This window comes from Tamandua tetradactyla, chromosome 18 (genome assembly GCF_023851605.1).
Source record: "Tamandua tetradactyla isolate mTamTet1 chromosome 18, mTamTet1.pri, whole genome shotgun sequence".
Classification (NCBI taxonomy): domain Eukaryota; kingdom Metazoa; phylum Chordata; class Mammalia; order Pilosa; family Myrmecophagidae; genus Tamandua; species Tamandua tetradactyla.
This window is the reverse complement of record NC_135344.1, coordinates 12,110,848-12,135,294: the sequence shown is the minus strand read 5'-3', so window position 1 is coordinate 12,135,294 and position 24,447 is coordinate 12,110,848. Positions and strand designations below refer to the sequence as shown.

General features: G+C 34.7%; 1 protein-coding gene across 3 annotated transcripts in view; it reads right to left on the bottom strand.

Annotated features, from left to right (window-relative positions):
- The window catches only part of RTTN (rotatin), a 202,798-nt gene that overhangs the window by 109,098 nt on the left and 69,253 nt on the right, over positions 1-24,447 (bottom strand). For all 3 annotated transcript variants that reach the window (XM_077135252.1, XM_077135253.1, XM_077135254.1), the window contains exons 15-26: positions 23,420-23,545; positions 22,786-22,902; positions 21,757-21,896; positions 19,821-19,992; positions 17,799-17,898; positions 16,971-17,059; positions 16,489-16,606; positions 11,996-12,092; positions 11,272-11,340; positions 6,889-7,077; positions 6,017-6,256; positions 3,433-3,577 (exon numbers count right to left, since the gene is read on the bottom strand). In XM_077135252.1, the coding sequence (XP_076991367.1) occupies positions 3,433-3,577; positions 6,017-6,256; positions 6,889-7,077; positions 11,272-11,340; positions 11,996-12,092; positions 16,489-16,606; positions 16,971-17,059; positions 17,799-17,898; positions 19,821-19,992; positions 21,757-21,896; positions 22,786-22,902; positions 23,420-23,545 (1,602 nt within the window). The remainder of the gene's footprint in view (positions 1-3,432; positions 3,578-6,016; positions 6,257-6,888; positions 7,078-11,271; positions 11,341-11,995; positions 12,093-16,488; positions 16,607-16,970; positions 17,060-17,798; positions 17,899-19,820; positions 19,993-21,756; positions 21,897-22,785; positions 22,903-23,419; positions 23,546-24,447) is intronic.

The window sequence follows — 24,447 nt, the reverse complement described above, 5'->3', positions numbered from 1 at the left end:
TTTTACTTTGAGTGAGGTGGAAATATTTTTCTGTTTGGGGATTTTTTGTTTCCTTTTCTGTGAATTGTTTACGTCCTTACCAGTTTTACCCCATAATTGGGTTGTTAGACTTCTTAAAAACAACAACATGGGTACTCTTTATAAATTAGGTAGATTAGCCCTTTATCCATGACAGGAATTGCATATATTTTTTCTTTTTGTCAAAAAGTTTCAGTGACTGAGAATAAGCTTAATAAATATTTGTGGTATAAAAGAATGAGTGAATGAAAGGCACATCTATACACGGAACAAACAGATAAAATTATAGAGAGCAAGCTTTGGGGAACCCTCCTAGTCAAAAACAAAAACAACAACAACAAAAAATGCAAATGAACCTTGTGCCCTACTTCCTCTTTGAACACCCTCATGAGTTTCCTTTTGAAATCTTTTGAAATCCCCAACCAAGGCAGCTAGATGACCCAGATGGTCAGTCAAGTTTCTAGTCACATAAACTTGACCCAATACAAAATAAAGCCCACCTAACCTAAATCCACAATTCCCATAAGACAGACAAATTCCCATCCAGTCAATAGAACTCAAGCTAACATCTTTTTGCTAAATAAAAAAATCACTGCCATCACTATAAGATTGAAGTTGCTCCCATTTTCACAAGTGATCCAGGTTCCTTGCTGCAGCAAAAATTTCAGTATCCCAAATAAAATGCTGTAATCTGCAAACTCTCCTCTGCTTTGTCTTTCAACACTGCTTAGTCCTTAGGAAGGATAAGGCATCTCTATATGCATCCATATAGAAAAATGTACTCAATATACTGATAAGTAGGGGAGGAAAAAGGTACAGAACAATGTAAATAATACACTACTATTTGAGGTAAAAAAAGAATATCGAGTGATATAAACACAATAGATAAAACAAACTCAGCCTAAAACTTTAGTTTCTTTCTTCCTAATCCAGGTCACGGCTGTGCTCTTTCCCAAAACCTATCTGCCCATCAACACTCAAAGCTTAAAACTCAGTCTGCATATTACTTGACATATAATAAAAGCCTACTAAACAAAGGAATATATTAGTACCCTTATGCATACAAGATTTTTAAAATAATAAACAACCAACTAATACTCTGAGGGTGTATACTATGTGAAAATACTACACTAAGCACTTGACCTACTTGGAGAAGGCTGCCTCTAGTGTTTTTTCCTTAAACACTCATGTTAATGTAGAATTCTTTTACTTATTTTCTTAAACATTTTTATTAGGAATTATTTCATTTTCTACTCCCATTCTAGTACTTACTGGTTTATCAAAATCCTAAATTTTATTATCATGTTTTCCTATTTGAACCAACCTTGTACTTCTGGGATAAAACCTACTGGGTTTTGCTGAGTAATTCTGTTTATACAGACTTAAGTTTGATTTGTTAGCAGTATTAAGTTTTACAACCTATATTTATTAGTAACCTTGAGCATGGTTCAGTATTTCCATTTCTGTTATACTTTAAGATGATATTAAATTAAGGTTATGTGTATAGCTTGCTTAATGTCATATGCTTATTACTGAGTTAATAAACATTTATCATAAGTCCACTAGGTACAAGCCACTATGTTAGATGCTGGGTATGCAACTGTGAACAAAACAAATTTCCCTATTTTGACGAATCTACAATAAGGAAGAAGATAAAAAAACATGCAGACAAGTTTTATACACTCACATTCATGGAAATACTAAGTAGGTTTTAAAATAACATTCTAATTAAATTTTCTAACTTTTAACAAATTGGCACTTTTATTTTTGGAAGCGACCAAATCTTTAAATAAACTTTGCAAATGTAATAATATATTTGCCTTATAAGGTCTACTATCTTCTATACTGGTTTAGGCCCTCTTTTCAAATTTTATTTGCGTTTTTTTTTCCTTGATTATTTGCACAAAGGGTCATCTTGGCCAAATTAAGTAAATACATGTATTGCAAAAATAACAAAAACACACAGATAAATCATAGATAGCAAGTTAGCTTCCTGGGTTCTTAACATTTCTTAGAACATAGACAACTAAAAAAGTTGACAATAGTAGTGAAAAAGTAAATACTACAGTAAGCATATTAAAACTTGACAACTGCTTTCTTTAAAAATATTTTTATTGAGAAAAAGCCACACACATACAGTCCAACCATATTATACAATCAACGGGTCACAATATCATCATGTAGTTGTGTATTCATCACCATGATCATTCATCACATGTGTATCATTCCAGAAAAAGAAATAAAAAGAAGAAAAAAGAACTCATACATCCCATACCCCTTACCCCTTCCTCTCATTGGGTATTTCAATCTAGCCAATTCTTACCCTTTATCTCCCTCTTTTATTTATTTTTTATCCTAAATTTTTTTTTGTATTTATCTGTCCATACCCTGGATAAAAAGAACATCAGACGCAAGGCTTTCACCTTGCAGTTATATAGTCTTCGTCAGGAATCAAGGCTACTGGAAGATCGTTCAACAGTTTCAGGTACTTCCCTCTATTCACTCCACTACAGCATAAACTAAAAATGAATATCTAAATGATATGTAAGAATAACCTCCAGAATAACCTCTTGAGTCTGTCTGAAACCTGTCAGCCACTGAGACTTGATCTCATTTCTCGCTTCCCCCTTTTACTTAAGGAGGCTTTCTCATTCCCATGATGCCAGTTCCCAGCTCATTCCCGGGAGTCAGGTCCCATTGTTGCCAGGGAGATTTATATTCCTGGGAGTCATGTCCCACATTAAGGGGAAGGGCAGTGAGTTCATCTGCCAAGTTGGCTTAGAGAGAGAGGCCACATCTGAGCTACAAAAGAGGTTCTCTGGGGGTGACTATTAGTCATAATTATCAGTAAGCTTAGCTTCTCCTTTGCAGGAATAAGCTTCATAGGGATAAGCCCAAAGACTGAAGTCTCAGCCTATTGAATTGGTTGTCCCCACTGCCTGTGAGACTATCAGGAATTCCCCAGATGGGAAAGTCAAATATTTCCTCCTTACTCCCCAGTCCCAGAGGGGACTTTGAGCATTGCCTTTTACTCATTCCTTCCAAACTCACCATTACTAATCCCAACTCATTGCCTTGGACAGGCTTGCTATCTTCCTCTCCACAGTCCAACTTGAACTGCCCCAAACACACACACTGAGATCCCTACTTAAAAGCAGTTGTAGCAGAAAGCTCACATATAAAATAAGTTTTGTTAAACACCAAGACTGAAGATCCCATTTAATCTAAGGAATTTTAATTGGATAAACTTAATCACGATCATCTCAGGAAGGCCAGGTGGCTATGAGTCACCTAGTATAGCAGGGGAACTACTTTACTAAGTTAGCCTATATAAAAACTACCCTTTTCTCTACATGATTTTTACAAATGAGTCATCTGTCAAACCTAAAATCCAAATTCCTTAACGATACTTACATGTCTAAGAAGTAATTCTAGAATCCAGTTTAGAAGTTCTACAGATGAATTTTTCCTCTGTTCCTTCATTAACTTATTTAAAAAATGTATAACATCTATTAGTAGTTTCTCATCTTCAATGCAAGCAGGAAGCACTTGTAAAAACCTACAACATGAAGACAATAATGGATTAAATCTCTTAAAATCTGCATATTATAACTCTTCCTCATTGATCCATGCATTCAACACATTTTTCCTGAGAAAGCTATGTTAAGCGATACTATCCTAGGTGCTATGATGAAGACAAAGTATATGCCTTCAAGAACCTAAGCCTGTAAAGGAGAAAATGTGCAGTCAAGTGACTAACTTAAAAACCAGAGGTAACAACAGAAGAGAAAAATATCAAATTCAAAAAAAGTACCCAAGGAGTACAGAGGAGAAAAATATTGCCTTCAACTTTTTCCAACTATGTGAGAAAAGTTGCTGGCTGAAAATTTCATGTTCCCTTGATAAGAAAAATTGATATTTCAATCCTAATTCTGACCAATTAGGAAAAAGAGGATAATACGGTGGGGGAAAAAAGAATCTTGCAAATAAGTGATTAGAGTCTTTAACAGGAAGAGAGAACACTTAATAGATTTAGGAAGGAATATCTTTGAAATTTCAGAAAGAAAAAATACAAATCAATTTTATGAGATTCTTAAAAGAAATTTTGATATAAAAGGCTAGAAGACTAGATAAGAAGAAATCTTTTATTTAAAAAGAGAAGCAGCGTTAAAAACTTTTTAAAAAGGAATCAATGAGAGGAAATACAAATGGCCAAAAGGCACATGAAAAGATGCTCAACTTCCCTGGCTATTAGAGAAATGCAAATCAAAACCACAAGGAGATACCATCTCACACCCACCAGAACGGCCATTATCAATAAAACAGAAAACGACAAGTACTGGAGAGGATGTGGAGAAAGAGGCAACAGAAGTAAACACATATACACACACACACACACATATTTTTCATACCAAGAAAACTGGATTGTTGTAGATATTTTCTGACATATTAATTAGTAAAACATAGTACCACAGAAGAGCATGTGGTGCAGTGATCAAACATTTGAGTTTATAAACCAAATAAAACCATACATAGCACATACACACTCTTTGTACCCCACTTGTGTTAGCTCTGGGGAGATCTACAGTAGAAGGCGATGCCCACAGTCACTGCTCACTAGCACCAAGCACACACTAGAGGCTGCCGGTCAGCTGCACTGACCACTGCTTTAATGTGGTGTTGCACAATATTTCCATGGTTTTAAATCACAAAAGAAGAGAACTTAGTACAGTGATTTCAAAATACAGTATTAGCTTTAACTTTAAAAAATGTTCTTTTGTAAAATGAGAATATATCAAATTTATTTATCCTGTAGATTAGTTTAGCAAAAATGCTTAAAATCACTGGTGGGTTGGTAACATTAACACTTGGCCAGGACAAGGGAGGTGGGAGATACGGAATGGTTGAGTTGATTTGTCATGTTTATCAACTTTCATGGTGTAAATAACCCTACTATGGCTAACTTCAAGTCACCAACACAATATGGGGTTGTGAAGAGATGCAGAGTAGCACCCCATTATACAGCATTTGCACAGTATTGAAATTTTAGATGCAGAAAACCTCAAGAACAGGGATGAATGTAAAATGTTTTAAAATAATTAAGAAGAGTTTTGCAAATTCATTTTTTCCTATAATTTCTTTAATTTCAAGTTTATATAATTTAATTTTAATAATGGCTGTGCTTAAGATTAGCTTCAAAAATCCTAAAATTTGTCTTGCAAGACAATACTTAGTTGGCTCCACTGGAAAATTCTGTCTAATTAGACAAACGAATTTTTAAGGTTAAATTAAATAAAGGAATTTACGTTTCAGAGATTCAACTTAGCATGCTAAAAACTGCATACTTTAGGTTTAATAAGAAAGTTACAACATTTTAAACTAAAGTCACATAAAGACTAAAATGAAATGCTGCTTGCCAAGGCAGCCTGTCAAGTCTTGCTTCAAAAGCAGCCATCTGCTACCAGTTAAACATGTTAAATTTGTAAGCTAGAACGTTCCCAATAGCTACTAAAGGATTTCCACATGGCACTCAACTTCATAAAATGCAGAGTAAAAAGAAAAATGAGATAATTTATTTAAGAATAAAACAAAAGCAGAAAAAAAATAATAGAACAGTCTGCTGCAGGTGTACAAAGCCTAATCCATCCACTGATGTCCCCACTCATTTATCATCTTGGCAGGAAAAACACGCAGTTTGTCCCCATCCACATCTGATCCTAATTATTTAATTAGAAGGTAAAACTTTCTAAGATAAGACAATAAAGTTGTTATAAACTTAATAATTCTTTCCAAAGAGTGGTGATTAAGTTTAATATTTTTCTCTTTTGCTACTATCAGATATTTATTGCAGATATTTAATATCTAGAGTTTTTCTTTCCATTAAAAAACATTTCTCATGATAGCAATAGTGAGAATACATACTTCTATCTTCAAAGGTTTGGCAATAAACCCAAATACGATTCAACCTTTGAATTGGCAACCTTGAGCCCACACTGACCTGTTCAATGTCGTGTGCCAAGCCAAGGACTTCAAGGTAACCCCACAGGGACCAATGCCATCCTTTAACAACAATTGGTCATTCAGAAGATAAAAACTCATCCTAGTGACAGCAGCCCTAACTTCCCTGTGGGCTGCTGCCTGAACGACGCAATGGAGGCAATCCTTCAGCCCACTAGCTGTGTGTGTTATCTTCAGAATGAGGATGTCCTCCGTGGATAACTTTAGTGTATCTAAAAATCTAAAAAAAAAAAGAAAAGAAAGGGCAACGTAGAGCTATTTAAATAAAAGCTCATTTTTATTCTTATTATAATAAGATACAATAAACTCTCTCCAAAAATTATGACATCTTCATTCTTTTCATTAAAGATTTAATCAAAGTAGAGAGAAAACTGTTATATACTGGATAATGTTAAGAGTTTTACACTAGTAACCCAAGTATTCATACTGAATTTTTCCTACTATACAGAAATACAATTTTTATTCATAGAACAGTGACAAACTAAAAAATTTTTTTAATAAATTCCAAATAGTCAAACACAATCATCACCAAGCAAACAATATTTATACACAATGCTGAGCCTTTATTCTAACCCAGCGCATTTTTCCTAGTTATTTACATCTATTCACTGACCAAACTCTATATATATAATCTCTAAAATAGCATAAAAGACAATGCATTTTAATGTTTCCTTGAGATATCTTTTAAAATAATAAAAACATGTAACTTTAAACAGTAAAAATTAAAATAGTTAAAAGGCAGAATCATATCCTAACAAATGAAGAAGCTATCAGACCTAAAGAAAAAGTGAAATCCAATTAGTCATAATTACTTAAAGGTAAATATTTTTTCCACTAAATCTAACAGCTTACTCTTGGACTTGAGTTTCAGAGTTCATTTGCTTCAACAGATTCTCGGTCCCATGATACCATGACAGATTCCAAGCTATTCTCAACATCTCTGTAACCGGCTTCAAGGCCACATATTCAGCAGACAAAGGCAAAACTATGGAGTAAGGACTCACAGCATGATGGCCAACTACATGTACTGGGAGATGATACCTAAAGAAAATGGGTAAGATAATTATAGTCTTCCAAACTCTTGTACGCTACTCAAAAAGATGAGTCAGAAATGAGGGTTCACTCTCTGCACTACAAGGATTTGCCTCTAATCCAAGGCAGTACAAGGATTGCTCTAATAGCCCCTATTCTGAATAGTTATCATGCTTTATACAATATTTCAATCATTCTTTCACCCTCCTCTAAAGTCCCACTAAACATTTTTCTGAACTCTTTTCTGAGGACTTACTGCATCCCATGTGTATCACAGCTGTCTACAGAGATAACTAATGTCCTGGAAATGTTTACACAAAACATGAAGGTTGCTTCATGCCAAACACTGTGGAAAGGGCTCCCATCATGTCATCTATAACTCATTAATAATTACATGGCATGGGAATTATATCCATTTTATAGGTGATGAAAATGAGGCTTAAAGAGGTTAAATGAATTGCCTATCACCAAACAGGTCCCTAAGTGACTGAATCACAATTTACCATTTTCACCAGGGAATATAGCTGCTTCATTAACAAACTCAATCACTATGTATCAGCAAGAGAGCCCAGAAATATTTTTAGATATAAGAAAAAATTCAATGACGCCATGAGGGCATGGAACCTTGAGTAGGACATGGGGTTTTGTTGGTTTGCCCAGAGGGATGCCCAGAGGGATTTGAACAATGAATGGAAAAGTGTTTGCAAGGTCCCCTTTGGGGAATGATGAGAAAGAGGGAAGATTCGACTTTCCCAAATTGAGTTCTTGGTATTCTTGCAAGCAGTGGGGACAATTAGGGCTGTAGGCTGAGCCCCAAATCTTGTGGTTTGTTCATGTGAGACTTGACCCCACAGGGGATGGGTCAAGTCTACTTGGGGTTGGGCCTGAGAGTCACCCCCAGGAGAGCCTCTTTTGTTGCTCAGATGTGGCCTCTCTCTCCAGCCAACATGGCGGGCAGGCTCACCACCCTCCCCCTGTCTGCGTGGGACGTGACTCCCGAGGGTGTGGGCTTTCCTGGCAACGTGCGACGTAGATCCTGGAGTGACTGAGACTCAGCATTAGGGGATTGAGAAAGTCTTCTTGACGGGGGTGGAAGGGTGGGGGGGGTGATTACGGAGTGTCAATGGCTGAGTCGAGAGGTTGTCCTGGAGGTTGCGCTTATGCATTGAATAGATATCACCTTTTTAGTTAGGCTGTGATGGAGAGGCTGGAGGGAACTGCCTGAAGGTGTAGAGCTGTGTTCCAGTGGCCATGTTTCTTGAAGATAATTGTATAGTGATGTGGCTTTCACAATGTGACTGTGATTGTGAGAACCTTGTGTCTGATGCTCCTATTGTCTGCCTTGTCAACAGACAAGTAGAACATGTGGAATGGAGATGAATAATAGGGGGAACAAATGTTTAAGTGAATTTGGAGTGAAGTGCTGGTGATCAGTGCGGGGGAGGGGGAGGGGAATGGTGTGTGTGAATTTTTTTCTGTTTTCTTTTTCTAGGTGGATGTAGGTGTTCCAGGGGATGATCATGGAGATGGGTGTGCGGCTGTGTGATGATGTTGTGAACTGCTGATTGTGCATGTAGAACGGAATGATCAGCACTTACGAGTGTTTACGTTTGTTTGCTGTTTTTGGTATTTTAAGAAAAATTTTAAAATTAATAAAAAAAAATTAGACCTAAAAAGAAAAAATTCAATGGCAATCTCTCTTAAACCAGTCAAATTTAATTTAAGTGTTTAACAAGACAGCAATGCCCAGCATGTGCAAATGCTGAACAATCATTTCACTAATAAAACATATCCCAAGCCTCTACTCCATGTCTTTGTGATTGAGAAATACAATCAGGTGAGATTTCCAAGGGTACCCACATATCCTTTTTCATTTCATGTACCTCAGTAAAAGAGGGTAAGAAAGAGTTCTATACATGAATCAGGGTGGATAATTTAAGTAAAAATAATACTCTTTAAATGTTGGAACTTTCCACTAAAATGAAAGAGAACTCCTTAAAGAAATGTCACCCAACATCTACTGCATACACATCATTTATTATGTTCAAGTACATACGGAACATTTACTAAATTTTTCATACGTTGGGCCATAGAGCAAAATTCAACAAATTCCAAGGGTTTAAAATAAAGTTATATATTTTATGATGATACTATTAAGCTAGACATCACTAATAAAACAACTAGAAAATCCCAAATTGTTTATAAATTAAGCAGTAAGTTTTTAATTAAGGAGTTACGTCCAATAATTCTAAGTAACCCACAGATCAAAGAAGAAATCACAATGTAAATCAGAAAATATTGTGAATCGAATCACAAAAAGACAGCATATCAAAATATATGGGATATACCAGAAGGCATACTTAGAAATACTGATAGCCTTAAATGAAATTTAAGCCTAAAGAATGTATGAGGAAGAAAATCATAAAAAGCAAAAGGTAACATCACCATGATCAGTTTGAGATCCTCTACAAATACCCCAGATAGGCAACAATTTTTAAAATGACAACATTACTGTGAGTAAAGGAATTAACAAAACCTTTTATCGTCTCTGACAAATCTGACCTTGAGCCAATTTTTTGTTTCTTTTTCACAAGGAAACCAGATAAACATGGAATGTCAACAATTTTACAGCAGGCATTTTGCCTGTGGTGAAAATGCCTCTTGCTTTTGGACTGGGAGTCTGGGAAAAAACAGTAAATGTATGGAGAGTGGTCTCTTATAACTATAGGCCCGGCAGGAACCTAGAAACAAGGCCTACAGCACATTTACTCAAGAGCACTGTCTATTTGGGTCATAGGGCTTATAAGCCAGGGTAGCTATTGCACCCACAAATGTGAGCTTGTTCCCTTGCATCACCTGAGCTGTCACTTGATGGGGACAAGAGAAAGCCCAGAAGGTCAGCTCTCAATTGCCATGCAGATGTTATGAAAACTCCCACAAAAAAGAAATTCCTGGTACTGTCCTGCCAGCATGGTGTCTCTCCTTCTAAGTGAATCTGATGTAAATGTGGCCCACCGCAGTCAGCTGAGTTTCATTTAGCCAAACCTAAAGACCATCAAGAGTGGGTGATGCAAATTATAAGGGAAGTGAGGATGCCCGGCAGTTGGCGCTCCTGCCCTGCTGGTGGAAGGTGAACTGGCCAATCATTTTGGAACAATGCTTGTCAGTAACTAATAAAGCTCTCTATATGTGCATTTCCTATGATCCCACCATGGCATATGTTCCAGATGCTCTTATCAGTCATTTGTTCAAAAAGATCTAAAAAATGGAGGCAAACCAAATGTCTGTCCACTCTGGAATGATACATATTGTTATATACTCTTACACAGAATACTCTATAGCAATGAAAATGAACCAACTATTGCTTCATACAACAATCTGCATGACTCTCACAAAGGTGTGCAAAATAAACCAAAAAACAAGGATACTTTCTATTTACAAAATTCAAAAACAGGCAGAAATAATCTGTGGTATTAGAAATCAAAAGAGGATTACCTTGGTAGGTTGGTGGAAGGTAATGAAGAAGCAGGAACAAGGTTTCTGGCATGATAGCCATATTCTATTTCGGGTGTCAATTACACAGTTGTATTGGAAAAATTCAACTAAATCCTTAAGACTTATACACTCTACTGTATGCATGGAAAATTAGGGAGAAATTAGTCCATGTAACAATTATTTTTCTTTGTCTTATATGTAATCATGACCTAGTACTCATGTAGGTTATGTAGGAGAATGTCCTTAATCTAAGGAGAAACATGTTGGAATATTTAGGAGGTAAATAAAATTACATCTAAAAAATTTTCAAATGGTTCAGGAAACAAACAAGTATAAACAAATTAAGTATAAATTTTAAATGTATAAAGTATATATATATATTTAAAAAGAGAAAGAGAAAGCAAGTAAACTCATGTGTTAACAACTGACGAATCCATGGTGAAAGGAATGCAGGTGCTCACTGAACAATTCTCTCAACCTTTCCATAGATTTAAACAATTTTAAAATAAAAAATTGATGACCTAAATAGGATCTGGAAGAGAGAGGACTTCCTGACACCTTCAAAACTGCATTGTGAAAGAAACATGAAAGCACTACATGAGGTGATTTAAATGTGAAGAGAAAATTGTGACAAATTGTAGGTTTTGATTTCTCTTTCTGCAACAATATTTTTACCCTTCAAGAAAATCAGAGAAATAAATGCTTTACCTTCTAAGTACTGAGATGGGCAAACTGAAGACTGATGGAGGAGAAGGTTTATCAGAAGGATTAACAGACCTATATTATAAAAGAAAAACAAAGGAAAGGAACAACTTAGAATATCGTAATTTTGTCTGACAATACAACCTACCTCAGTTTCTTGACTGAAACTTGAATTAAGAGTTGCAGTTAGTTTTATCATTTTCTATAGCTACAACGTAGATTTTTCTGTACTGAATTTGTTTATGAAGAGTAAATTATGCTTTTCTAAAAAACAGAAATAAATAATTCACATAATTTAGCTATTGTGGGCAGATAACTGTGTGTCCTCTCCCATTAATCCTGCTCAATATCAGTATAAATCATAAATGTTTATCATCCTAAACATCATCCCAACATCTGTTAAATAAGAATAATCAAATATTAAAGAGAACAAACAAAATTAAGAGTATGTACCAAAAATATATTTAAAAGAAAAAACACTGCAGTGATTTTTAACTTTTGGACCTTAGTAGTGTTTGAAAATAAAATTTCAGAGTAACTTTTTGAGCAAATTAGCTTTTCCATACTGCTTAATACTCACATCAAAAAAAAAATCATACTACGTATGTCTAGCACGGAAAACATAAGCTTCATAAGTCAGAAATACCCATGCCTTGCAATAAGATTGCATCAGAAATCTTAGATAAATAATTCCTTACATTAAAAAACTTTTAAAATTCTTATAACTCACCACATGTCCATTCTTGATATTTCATCAAACAAGAGAAGACAAAATAATGCTCCTACTTCAGTTACAACAGTACGATCTGCATGAAATATCAAGGAAACTGTAGAATAAAAAGAAACATAATTTTATGAATAGTTTTACTTCTAAAAAGAATAACCTTCATGTTAAAAACATCTTAACTTGAAGGGAAGATATGCCATTCTCAGAGAAAGGCAGATTCAACAACTAAAATAAGGCATCATTAGAGTACTGACTCTCAAACTTTTCAATGTATCAGGATCATCTAGAAAGCTAGTTAAAACAGCTTCTGATTCAGGAGGTTTGCAGTGGAGCCTGAGAGTTACCAGATAAGCTCCCACATGATATAGAAACTTTGAGTTCAGGAACCACAGATCCATTTATTAGATGCTGCCAACTTTTGGCTCATCAGAGGTGAACAGATCCAGTTTCCAGGAAGGATTTATCAATTTTAAAGTTTCCTCATTGGAAAATCTTACTTTATAATTTTTACCCTTTTTATCATATAACTTGGATGTGAGTTCAAAATGTCGTTTCATGTTTACTACTGCAATAGGGTAGGAAAAGGAAAGCACTGTGAACTGAGACAGAACACTAACTTTATCACTTACTATTTAGTTAAGTAGCTTGGTCCAATCTTTTAACATTAATAAGTCTCTGTCTCCACCTCTGGACTGCTCCCAATGATACCAATTTCTCAGAGTTTGGGACTTAAGAAATATTAAACAAACAGGTGTGGGGGTGGTCCCCATACACAGGAATAATAACTAAATGCAGGGTTAGCAAATTCAGAGAAGCAGCAACAGGAAATTAGTTGTTCAAGAGTTTTTCCCTAACTGCATGAAAAGAAAGGCATCCTTAAGTAACTAGCCTGATAAAAACAATAAGGAACTGAAAAAGACAAAAAAACAAAACAGTATCTAAGTATTTAATACTTAGAATTTAAGAACTTTGCTATGTGAATTTGTAGATTATTTCCTTGTTGCCTTAATTTTAAATTGGTTTATGAAACTCACTGCACAAACAGAGGCTTTAAAATTACTTTATGGATACTTTATTTAAATATGCCTATGGTTAAGCTAACTAAGATATCCATTTTTGGTGGTTCTAACCGTATTGTTTGCTTCCTTAAATTAAAAAAAATTAACAATTAAAAAAAGGCAAAGAAAGAGATATATGTAAGAATTTATAATAGACATTTCATATCAGTGAAGACAGCATAATCCACAAGATTTCTGAATGCATAAGAAATTGTTGCAATGCAATTTTCTATAATAAGGAAACAACAGATTTATATTCCTACCATATACTACACAACCAAATCAATTCCAGATAGATTAAAGATCTAAAGGTGTTAAATAATACTATAAACAAATTATGAGAAAGTACAGGAGCATACATTTCCAATTTAGAAATGGAGAGGGCCTTCCTTTTACACATAACAAAAATTCCAGTTGTCATACTGGAAAAGCTTTATACACTTCCATCAAATATTTACTTATTTAAGGGTCAAAGATATAATAAGTACTTCAAAAGATCAGAAAATCTCGAAGAAAATATTAGTAACACAAAAATCAGACAAAGGGTCATATCTAGTTATGTAAAGAAATGCTACAAATCACTATAAATAAGATATTAAAAGCAACAGAAAAACAGCAATTCATAGTCTAAGAAATAAAAATATTAAATAACATATGAAAAAGATAATCGATTACCCTAAAGATAGAAATTAAAGCAATAAGATATCATTTTCACCTAGAAGATAAAAGAAAATTTTAAAATCAGAAATATTTCTGATTTTATCAGAACAGTGTTCGACAAAGTTGTAAGGAAAATACACATTTCCATATACTATTGGGGGGAATGATTTGGGGGGAATCCAACAGTATCCTATAAAATCGTGACGATCCAGCAATTTCAATTACAGTATATTTGCACAAAGATGATCATAAAACATGACTATTTGTCCTAGTAAAAAATTGGAAAAAATATTCATTAGTTTGGTAAACTGAAACTGACATATTATGCAGTATTTTTTTTAAGTAGGTTAATACATATGTAATAACACGGAACAATATTCAAGGTATATTTTTAGTTGAAGAAAGAAGTTACACAATACTGTAGTATGATAATTACAAAATGTATGCATAAAAAAGATCATTTTAATGACATAATCCAAATCATAACTAGAACATTCTCCTCTGTGGAAAGTGAGAAAAGAAAATGAAGGAAAAACTTCTATTACAATTACTTTATATAGTTTTATATTGTTTGAATTTTTACCATGTGATGTATAATTTTTATAATTATATAAAACACAAACAAATAAAGGTAAGGAAGTTTGGATTCTTCTACTGCTTCCACCATTATCTGGGTATGACCTTGGGCAAGTAACTAAATCTCTCTTGTCCTCAATTTCCTCACCAAAAGAAAAAGATGGTATAATATAAATTCTAAGTTCATTTTTAACCCTAAAATTCATGAACATAAAATTTATAATTCAATGCATTGTCTAAGAAGTTATTCGATTACTGTACCCCTTCAATCTATTATTCATGCAACAGACAGAATAATATTTCTAACACACAGACTCCCCCACTTAAAAGTCTTAAAATGGTATCCCAATACAGTTTAGTCTTAACTTACCAGACCATGTATGAAGTGCACCTCATCCCACCATTTTCCCCTTACACTGGACTTCCAAAATTTAACCACATTTAACCAACTAGTCCTCAAATACACCATTCTCTTGCACACACAATACTGGTTCCCCCAACTTAGAACTTAACCTCCATCGTTTCTTTGAACTCCTATTCATTTCTGAAATTTCTGCTTAAATGTCACATTCCCTGGAAGCATTCTCTGATGCTTTCCTATTCCCCAAACTATTCAGGAGCCCTTCCTTTATGAGCACTATTATGCTATATTATGTATTTACTTGTCAAATTCTTCAACTAAATTATAAACTCTGTGAGGGTCATTAGCCATCCTCACCAATATTATCTAAGGGTGCAGAGCAGTATCCAGCACCGTATGTGCTCAAGAAATGTTTGCCGAGGGAATGAATTTTCCATTTGAGTGGCTGGCAAAAAAAAGCTAATTTTGCCCTGACACTAACTCCATTAATGAAATATATTATAATTCATTTTCAGATTAGTTGAAGTACTTTTCACAAACAGTGACAAGAAAGAAAAATTGTTAACTACAATTTTGTTGCCTTAGAAAGATCTTCTGAACCAAGTATGTGTTCATAATAAGTTGAATGGCTTAATAACTTAAATCAAGATTGTAAATGAAAAGGTAAGCCAGGGACTAAATTAAATTGTATAAGGTTAATAGGAAGACAATTATCAGGATTAAAGAAAACAAGAGATCCATAACTGCTGCTCTTCCAGAAAATCAGTGTTTAAGAACTTATAAAAAATTTACACCATACACAAAATTTTATGAGCCTGAACACAACTGAGTCCGTTTAGAACTTTTCCTGGATTGGACCTTCACTGATGCTACTTAAATAAAATTATTCCTAATTATTTGGCAAGCGAAAACCATCAGAAGAAAAGAAATTATTTCATTCTAATAATATATTTTGAACATAAACCTCATTTATCGCCAATGTATGTGGATGCAGACAAGATCAAGCATACTGAGTCATGAGATCAAAATGCCTCTTAGTATTTAAAACAGCAGCCTAAACTTCTACGAAAGAAAGTAGCACAAAATGGGCCCAAGCCCTCTACTGAGAACAGCCAGATGGGAAGAGGAAAAAAAAAAAAAGGTAAAACTACATGGAATTTCTCCATGTAAAGACATTACTACGTTAAAACCTAATTAAAATAGATTAAAAAAAAAACACACAATCACACTTCATAAAATATGATAAATCAATGCCTGGGATGCTCTAGTTGCTGGTCCCCTTCCCAACCCCTCTCCATGCCTGAGTCCACACTCTAAATGTCAGTCTAACAACATAATCAAATACCACATCAAAAGTCCTAGGATCTAAAGGCATGAGCAAAACAATAAAAAGGAACTAGGCACTGGAAAGGCAATAATGACAGCAGCTTTATCCCTTTTTACAGATAACTCTTAACTGTCTGGGCACCAAACGATAGACACATCAAGGTGCAAGGAACACTCAGAGGCTTCAGCTTTTCTCAGCTCTTAGGTCCATTCAGTAACAGGAATATAAGAGAAATTTCCACAAAAGTATTAAGGATTTTCCATTGTAACAGGTTTTTTTTTCTTTTTGCGTGGGCAGGCACTAGGAATTGAACCAGGTCTCCGGCATGGCAGGCAAGATCCCTGCCACTGAGCCACCGTGGCCCGCCCTGTAATAGGTTTTTTTAGTGGCTTATTCACTAACAAACTTTGTTATTCTAATGGTAAAAATGGAAAATAAATGTTACCTACAGTCAAAGAATAAACAATTAAAGCTTAAGGCTAATTTCATCATGAGCAGAATTTATTTTATTCACCTCTGAATAACAGGATCAAGAGAGCAGACTGTTGTGAGAGGGAGGCACGCATGACTGGATCAGCACATAAAACTTTTCTCAAGAGTGTGAGGCATGGTTGTATCATACGTTCTATCACCTGGCCAGCAGGAAAAAACATAGTTATTTTATTACCATAAATTCTAAAGTGAAATAAAATACACTCTAGTATAATCTTACTCTAAATTTTATACTTTTTTCATTAAAATCATATGAAACTAAAATGAAAATAAATAGTAAGAATTATTTTCCACTGAAAATAAGCTATACATATACTTCTGCTTATACACCTTACAGAAACTTTAAATTTTAGAGGGACTTCACTTTGAAAAACAAAAAAATTAAAAAAAAAGAGAGACGTACTGGGTGTTATCCAGGATTTAAAGTCCAAGTACTTATACAAATTCAGCTGAGTTCCATTTCAGATCTGATTAATAATAACACCTTTAAGTACACAGTCTTACCTCACCATCTTGACCCACACATTGATTTAAATACTCAATTATCTTGTCAATTAAGCATAGCCTTTTCACCACAGCATGCATTTTAATATCTGTAAACAAAAAAAAAACAAGGTTCGAAAAGTTAAAGAAGCTATTTTGTAGTTTTAAAAAACTTATTTTGAAATGTACAGAACAGGTATCCATAACTTTCCAACTGTTAAAAATAGTTATAACCGCGTTGAAATTAGAGGACAAAACTTTTAATTTTCTACTTTATACACAGTTGTATAATTTGAAAAATTTTAAGCAATAAGCATACCTTCTTTTGTAATAATAAAAAACTATTTGAGACTATTCTAATTGCTCTGAATGAGAGTGAACGCATAACTATGTGATTATATCAACAGCCATCAAGCATACACTTTGGATGGGTTGTAAGGTGTGTGAATAAAACTGCTTAAAAAAAAGAAAAAAAGAACAAACAAAGCTTTGGGCTTTGGCAAAGAAAAGAGAATATCAGAGTGGAGAAAATAATATTTCATAATAAAGCGATTCCTCCCTTTCTAAAAAAAAAACCTTTAAAAAAGAATACTTATATAAACTACTCCAGATTGAAAGTACTAGATATTCTAGTGTAATGAATGTTCTGTTTTTCACAACTCTTTAAAATAAAAAATAATCATAATAAAAATAATTTAAGAAACACTCTTAGTTTGCAGGCTGGACAAAAAACAAGCCTCAGGCCAGATCTGGCACACAAACCATAGTTTCCCAACCCCTGAATACTAGACATGGCAATCTAAACTGTAATATCTGCAGCACAGCAATCATTTTCCTTAAAGATATTACCTTGCATAATTACAGCTAACTGTTCTGCAGCTGACCGTCTCAAAACAAGATCAACATCATCTGAGATAAAGATTTCATATACTTTTTCAACAGTCTCCACCTAAAAACAACAACAAAATCTGTTATTTTTCACCTGCTTCCAACTGCCCCATAAAATTTCATAATTCATGCTAGAAGAAAAGCTCAAAAGGTTCAATTTACTTACGAATCTAATATACTTATAGTAAGTTTGCAGCAGTGACCTGCCTAGGTAAGAGAGGAACTTAGAATCTAAGATAAAAACCATCATGTCAGATAAGCCTCTCCTTTTATGATTGGGTATTTTTGCTAGAAGGTCATACATAACCCAATATCCCATTAGCCACCTTAAGAACGTCACAGAAGACATCCAAGTTATATAACATCTCCACGTCTGCTAGGCTAACCTGAGAATGGCAACCCCAGACAAGTGACCCCAGGAATTCCCCGCTATTCCTAGAAGCCACTAGAGGGTATTCCCCAGTTCTCACGCTTTGCTTCCCCCTAAGAGAGGCTGAGCAGAAAGTCTCTGGAGCCTGCAACCCAGCACTCCAATATAGCCACCAACACCAGTCCCTGACTGTCACTTCATGCCAGGACAGAATCTGAAGTGGCAAAACTGGCCACATGAAAGAGAGGAAAGGAACAAAGATGATACTCCTCCTTTCTCCCATTCACTCTATCTCCTAGCCCTAAGTATGGACTCACACAAAAAAAAAAAGAAAAACAGTTCTAGAACCTCTCCCCTCCTCCATGCCACCCAAGGCACACTGTGACACCAGAAACCTAGTCTGTGACTGGTGGAAGATTCTCCAGTCCTCCTACCAGGGCTGTCATAACCCTGAACATAAAGGTAGAACACTGAATGTGAGTCCCCATAAAAAAACACATATTACATGTGGCTATACAATTCTACCACAGGATTTGGTGTGCTGGTCTAAATTTAAATAAAAATTGAGAGACTGCACACTGAAGTGACAGGAGAAGCTATAAAACAAAAATGAGTCAGTGAAGATAATGGTTGGCTTTTCTTTATAGAATTCCACATTAGTCTAGAACCATCTGAGTGCAGTCCTTGTTAAAGACAGGAAAATGGATGCTAAAGCTCTGAATGTATGTAAAAAGCTAAGGATTTAGAAAAGAGATTAACAACAAAATCTCAAAACCACTGTGACATTTTAGAGAAAATATCTTTGCCTCCTGTTTTTTTCTTTCCCTCTGGTAGTACAGAGGCTAAAAACTTTAGTCAGAGGATTTTATTTTTATTTTATTGCTATTATAGGCAATTTCCAAGTTAAGAACAAAAAGAATTCCCAACAGATTTAGAGTCAATGGTATTTATTTTTAAAATTCATCACAAAATTTATTTTGGCTAGAATGGCCTTATGTTGTATTTAGTATGCTACTCAAATCAATTTGTATTTCCAGGGTATATACTAAATGAAAAGGGTCATGATGCCTGGCATGTAGCAGTTACTCAAGGAATATTTATTCAGTAAATAAATGTGTTCAGAAGCCAGATGAAACCAGTACACTATTTCAAACCAGCCACGAACAGCCACACCTAGGCTACTTGGTCTCTCCTTCCCTAGGACACACACAAACTTAAGAACACAACATAAACTATGTGATAGACAGATGTATCAAATAATCACACAAATTATTAAATCAAAATATATCCTTCCCATTACATTTTAAAACAGTCACAATAATTGATTAACAGTTGCCATTTCACAGCAATCAGAAAACAGGAGTTGATACAAGTTGAACAAAAAGGTACTTTTTCCTCTTTTAGGAAATAACTATGTAGATATATAGTTATATGCACATATACACACACACATTATCTTTTAAAATTCAAGGTGGTTAATTTACTTCTGTGTTATAAAAAAAATATCTCCTATGGTCAAAAATACTGAAAAAAGCTCAAAGGCTGAAAAAAGACCACATTTGCAAAAAAAAGAAAAAATAATCACACAGAATAAATGCAAAAGTCATAGTCACCTTAATAATTAGCTCTGGTCTATCATCCAATTTGAGTTCAATTTGCTTTTTTACGATAAATAAGTTAGTAACTCTGGAGAGGACTTTGGCATCTATTAAAGGGCGTTTTGTATCAGCCCCTTCTTCATTTGTAAGATGAAAAGCTACAAGCTTTAGTGCTAGGGAACGGACCCTAAAGACAAAAAGTATTTAAGCCAACATTTTATATTACACAAATGTTTATACATTATAAAGGCCTATAATTACAGTCATAATATATCAACACCATGTAATAATTAACCATACTTATTGCTACATTACCAACGATATTTTACTTTTCCTATTAAAAATTCTTAGTTTATAATTTCAATTATTAATTCAGTTTTATACAATTTATAAAATAAACATCAGAAACAAAGAATAATCACAATTATACATGAAAAGACAGACTCACTGAAATTAAATATGTCAACTTCATAATTTGCACATTAAATCTAAAACTGCTGACTTTAATTCTAGTGCTCTATCTTAACCATAAAAGTTATCACAAACTCATGGCCATAGACCAAAAATTGGGTCAAACCTCAAAGACAATAATTAAACTAATAACTAAAGTATGGTATTACTACCATGTAAGAAAATACCTTGTATTAGGTATCCGTTTCCTCTCAAATATAAAAATGCAAAAACTGCCAACTGATTCCAAAAAAATTCTATTTTATCAGGGCTAGATTAGGATTAAGGTAGGGAGGCAGGAGATGTTTGAGAGAAGATTAAATACTGTACACCATCAGACAATGAAATGGAAAACAGAAAAACCATCAAGTAGACAAAGGATATTGAGGTGGGAGATTTTCATACAGCCATGCATCAGTCCTGTGAGGAGTTCTTAAATTACACGGAAATTGGGCACATTTTAAGCAATACTACAAACTATTAGATTTTAAGTATTACTTATCAGCACACTCAGGGAGGCCTTGCCCTACCACAGGCAAGTCCGGGTCTCCCTGCTGTATGTGGTCCTTGAAGTCCCCTCATCATAATGTTTTCTTACTTTCTGACAATAAATTGCAACTGACTTTAAGGTCCATCTTCCCAAGTCCACTTTAAATTCTTGAAGGGCAGTGTCCGTGGCTGTGTTGCATTCTGCTGCATCCCCAGAGCCAACCACAATTCTTGGGCACATGGTACACACTCAGTAAGTTCTTGTCAACTCCATCACCTCCAGAGAATTAATACTGACTCAACAGTGGTATGAGAAGTCAGGTAAACTTTCTCCCTCTCCCATTTGCTGAGTTACCTCGAGAAAGCTTACAAAGCCTTTGTCTTTGTTCCTTTCATTCCTACGAATGATATCTATATTAAAATTAAGGGTTGTCAGTTTAGGGATAGCTACAACACGCAGTAAAGAGGGCTAGAGATGGGATGTGTAAAGCATATATTTATGCATCTCCTTCTCCAGGCATGCAAATTTAGGATCTTCTTAGATTTGGCACAGGATGCCAAAGATCCAGTCATTCCCATACATTCACTTAATTTATTTAATGTATATGAGGCAATTAAGAAAAACTCAATTTCCAGAACAAATGTTTTAGAAAAGGATAATTCGAGGAGGCTATCAATTTCTAAAGAGAAGAGGAGGGAACGCTCTATAATTTTTGCAATCTATTTATTTTCATGGCTCTCTAACCTGCCTGCAGCACTAATGAACAGCACTTAATGCAGCAGCGCTATAAGACAAACTGATCTGACAAAGGATAATTAGGCAGTAAAACGGAGGAAGCATTTCAGAAAAGGGTTAAGAAGATCCTGAATCAATTCAGTTATTAGCTTCTTCTATCTAATGTAAAATCACTTTCTTTACCATCTTTAGTTCTATTGTTACAGATTGACATAATACTTTACTTTCTAAGAATTCTTCATTAATCTCATATTCAAAAGATGACATTATACTTACATTGGCTTTTTTACTAGCAAGAGTCGCAGTACAGATTTTAATCGGGTGGTGGAAGGGAGAATATCTTCTCCTGCCTCAGCACTCACTTTGCTCAGAAAGAGAATGCAGTTACCCAACGTATCTTCTGTATCTGCATAGCCCTAATAGATTTTTATAAGAGACATTATGGTTTGATTTTACACATATTGCTTAATTTTTCAACTTGAAAATAAGAATCCTACTGGTCTATCAAGCAACTCACAAATCTCCTTTGAAACAGTGAATAAAATATTCCTTTTACAAAATCACTTTACATGAAATAAGGAGCCTTAAATAAAACCACATTCAAAGAATAGTACTAGAGAACTTCAGGAAAATATGCCAACTTTCTTGATCTTTGCTGATTTTTCTATTTTCTAAGATTCTAGTGATGTCACCTCACCTACATGAGGCAGTCACAGATCCTCATTCCCTGTTCCTGCAGCAAAAAGATGGAGTGCTACAGACACTATATGCATGGGACTGGACCATGTGAGCTTCAAGTCCCAAGGTCTGGGCTCTCTTTTCCAAAACAGAGTTATACAAGAACAGCTCTTCTTATCTCTATCCCTCACTCCTAGCCCAGGACTGCTAAAAAGGCAAGTTTACAAGAGGTTATTCATCACAAACTCACCCTAATTACATATATACACTCTGAGAAAATTAATGAAGCAAGTTGTATAATGTCTGCTTTAAAACCACTGTTAGCTTTGCCTAAAAGTCTCTATATAACGTTGAGTTCTATTTTTCACTATCAGTGCTAAATGCCTGTACCTCACTTTTTAACCTTCCTTCCAGACACATAAAGCACATGGAAAAATTAGCTGTCCTTGTTTAACCTCCTAACAGAAGCAAGAGACAGCCACACGTTTCTGCCCACTTATCTACAGCATCTTCCTGGCTTTTCTTCATTTCTCTCACAACAGATGGTTCTGCTGTTTGCTTTCTTTTCCATCAGTCACACTCACCCAGAGATAAACCGTATGGTGAAATGTGAATTGCACAGAGTACCTGTAGCACTGGAATGACGGGACAGAGAGACTCAATAAACTTGTTCCAGGTCAGTGCTGTCATCATCAATCGGCCCTGAAGCAGATACAACAGAATGGCCTTGGCAGCAACATTAACCTGCTCAACAACACAGGATAAAATAATCCAACAATGAGGTATTCCACCAGGCCAACTTATACACCTAGAGCATAAAATCTGAGAATGTACTATAATTAAGATCTCTTCTTTCAAATGTTCATATTTCCATAACATCACTTTAGATTCTATTCTCAACCAGTTTTTCTCGCTTAATGATTTCAATTTTCACCTTTAAAGTATATTTTCCCCAGAATAAAAAGTTTCCTTAATGAAATAATCTGTTTTATCTAACTCTTGTATAGTTCTCTATATTGTAGATAAAAAACATGAGTAACAGTTTGCCCCAAATTCTTTGGCAGTATGTTCTGTATTTTGATTCCTGTATTTTCTTTAACACTTCTTTTTATGTAAATAACACTTCAACTAATCCCTATATCAATGATGTTCTTTTCAGTTTCTCATCACACAACCAAGTTATATCAGATTTTTACTCTGACTTAGCTGAGTATCTTTAGAATTACAGTAGTTATTTGCATCTACTTTTAACATGTCATACCTCATATTTGGATTCTTGGATGCCAAATGTGGAGATTTCATATAGAACTTTCGGATGAAGTAGAAAATTAATTCCATTGCAAACTGAGGACACAGATTTAGTGACATTATGGACACCTAGACATTCCTGTAAAATAAAACGAAAAAGTTTTTTAAAATTAGCAACACTGATTTCTGATGTTCTTTTCTTCAGTTTATAATTCACTTTCAATTTGCATTTTCAGTTCACTGAAACTTAATCCCTATCAGTAATTTAGAGCTCAAAAACTTATACATACGTATGTATATACATGTACATATGTGCGTGTATATACACATTATACATACATATATAAAATCATAGTGGTTTGAAGCTATATGTATCCCAGTAAAACATGTTCTTAAATATAATCCATTCTGTGGGAATGAACACATTATAAGTAGGACCTTTTGAGGTTACTTCAGTTAGGAAGGCGTGGTCCCCCTCAATCAGGATGGCTCTTAATTCTATGACTGGAGGCCCTTATAAACAGAAGAAACTCAGACAGTGAGAAACACCAGCCAGAAACTGAAAACAAAGAAACCCAGAACCCAGAAGAGAATGGAGAGGCAGGAGAGGCTGCCATATACCTTGTAATATATCAGAGATGTCAAGAATTGCTGGAAGCTAGCTCCAGAAGGCCATAGCCTTCAGAAAGTATAACTTTGATGATGCCTTGATTTTTACCTTTAAAACCATAAGTAATTCCCATTGTTTAAGCCAAGCCATTTCAGGATATTTGCTTGAGCAGCCTAGGAAACTAAAACATATGTACACACAAACACATATATGTACACACAAACACATATATGTGTGTGGGTACATATGTATGTATATTTATAAATTTTTTCTTAACTTTTAACTTCATGGCACAGACAACAACTTTAGTATTCTATGCCTTTCAAAGAGCTTAAGCTTCAGCCCTAACGTTCCAAAGTAGCTCAATCACTTACTTCTTCGACCTTAAGGTACTTAAACTCTGAGTTTCAGTTTATTCATCCATAAAAATG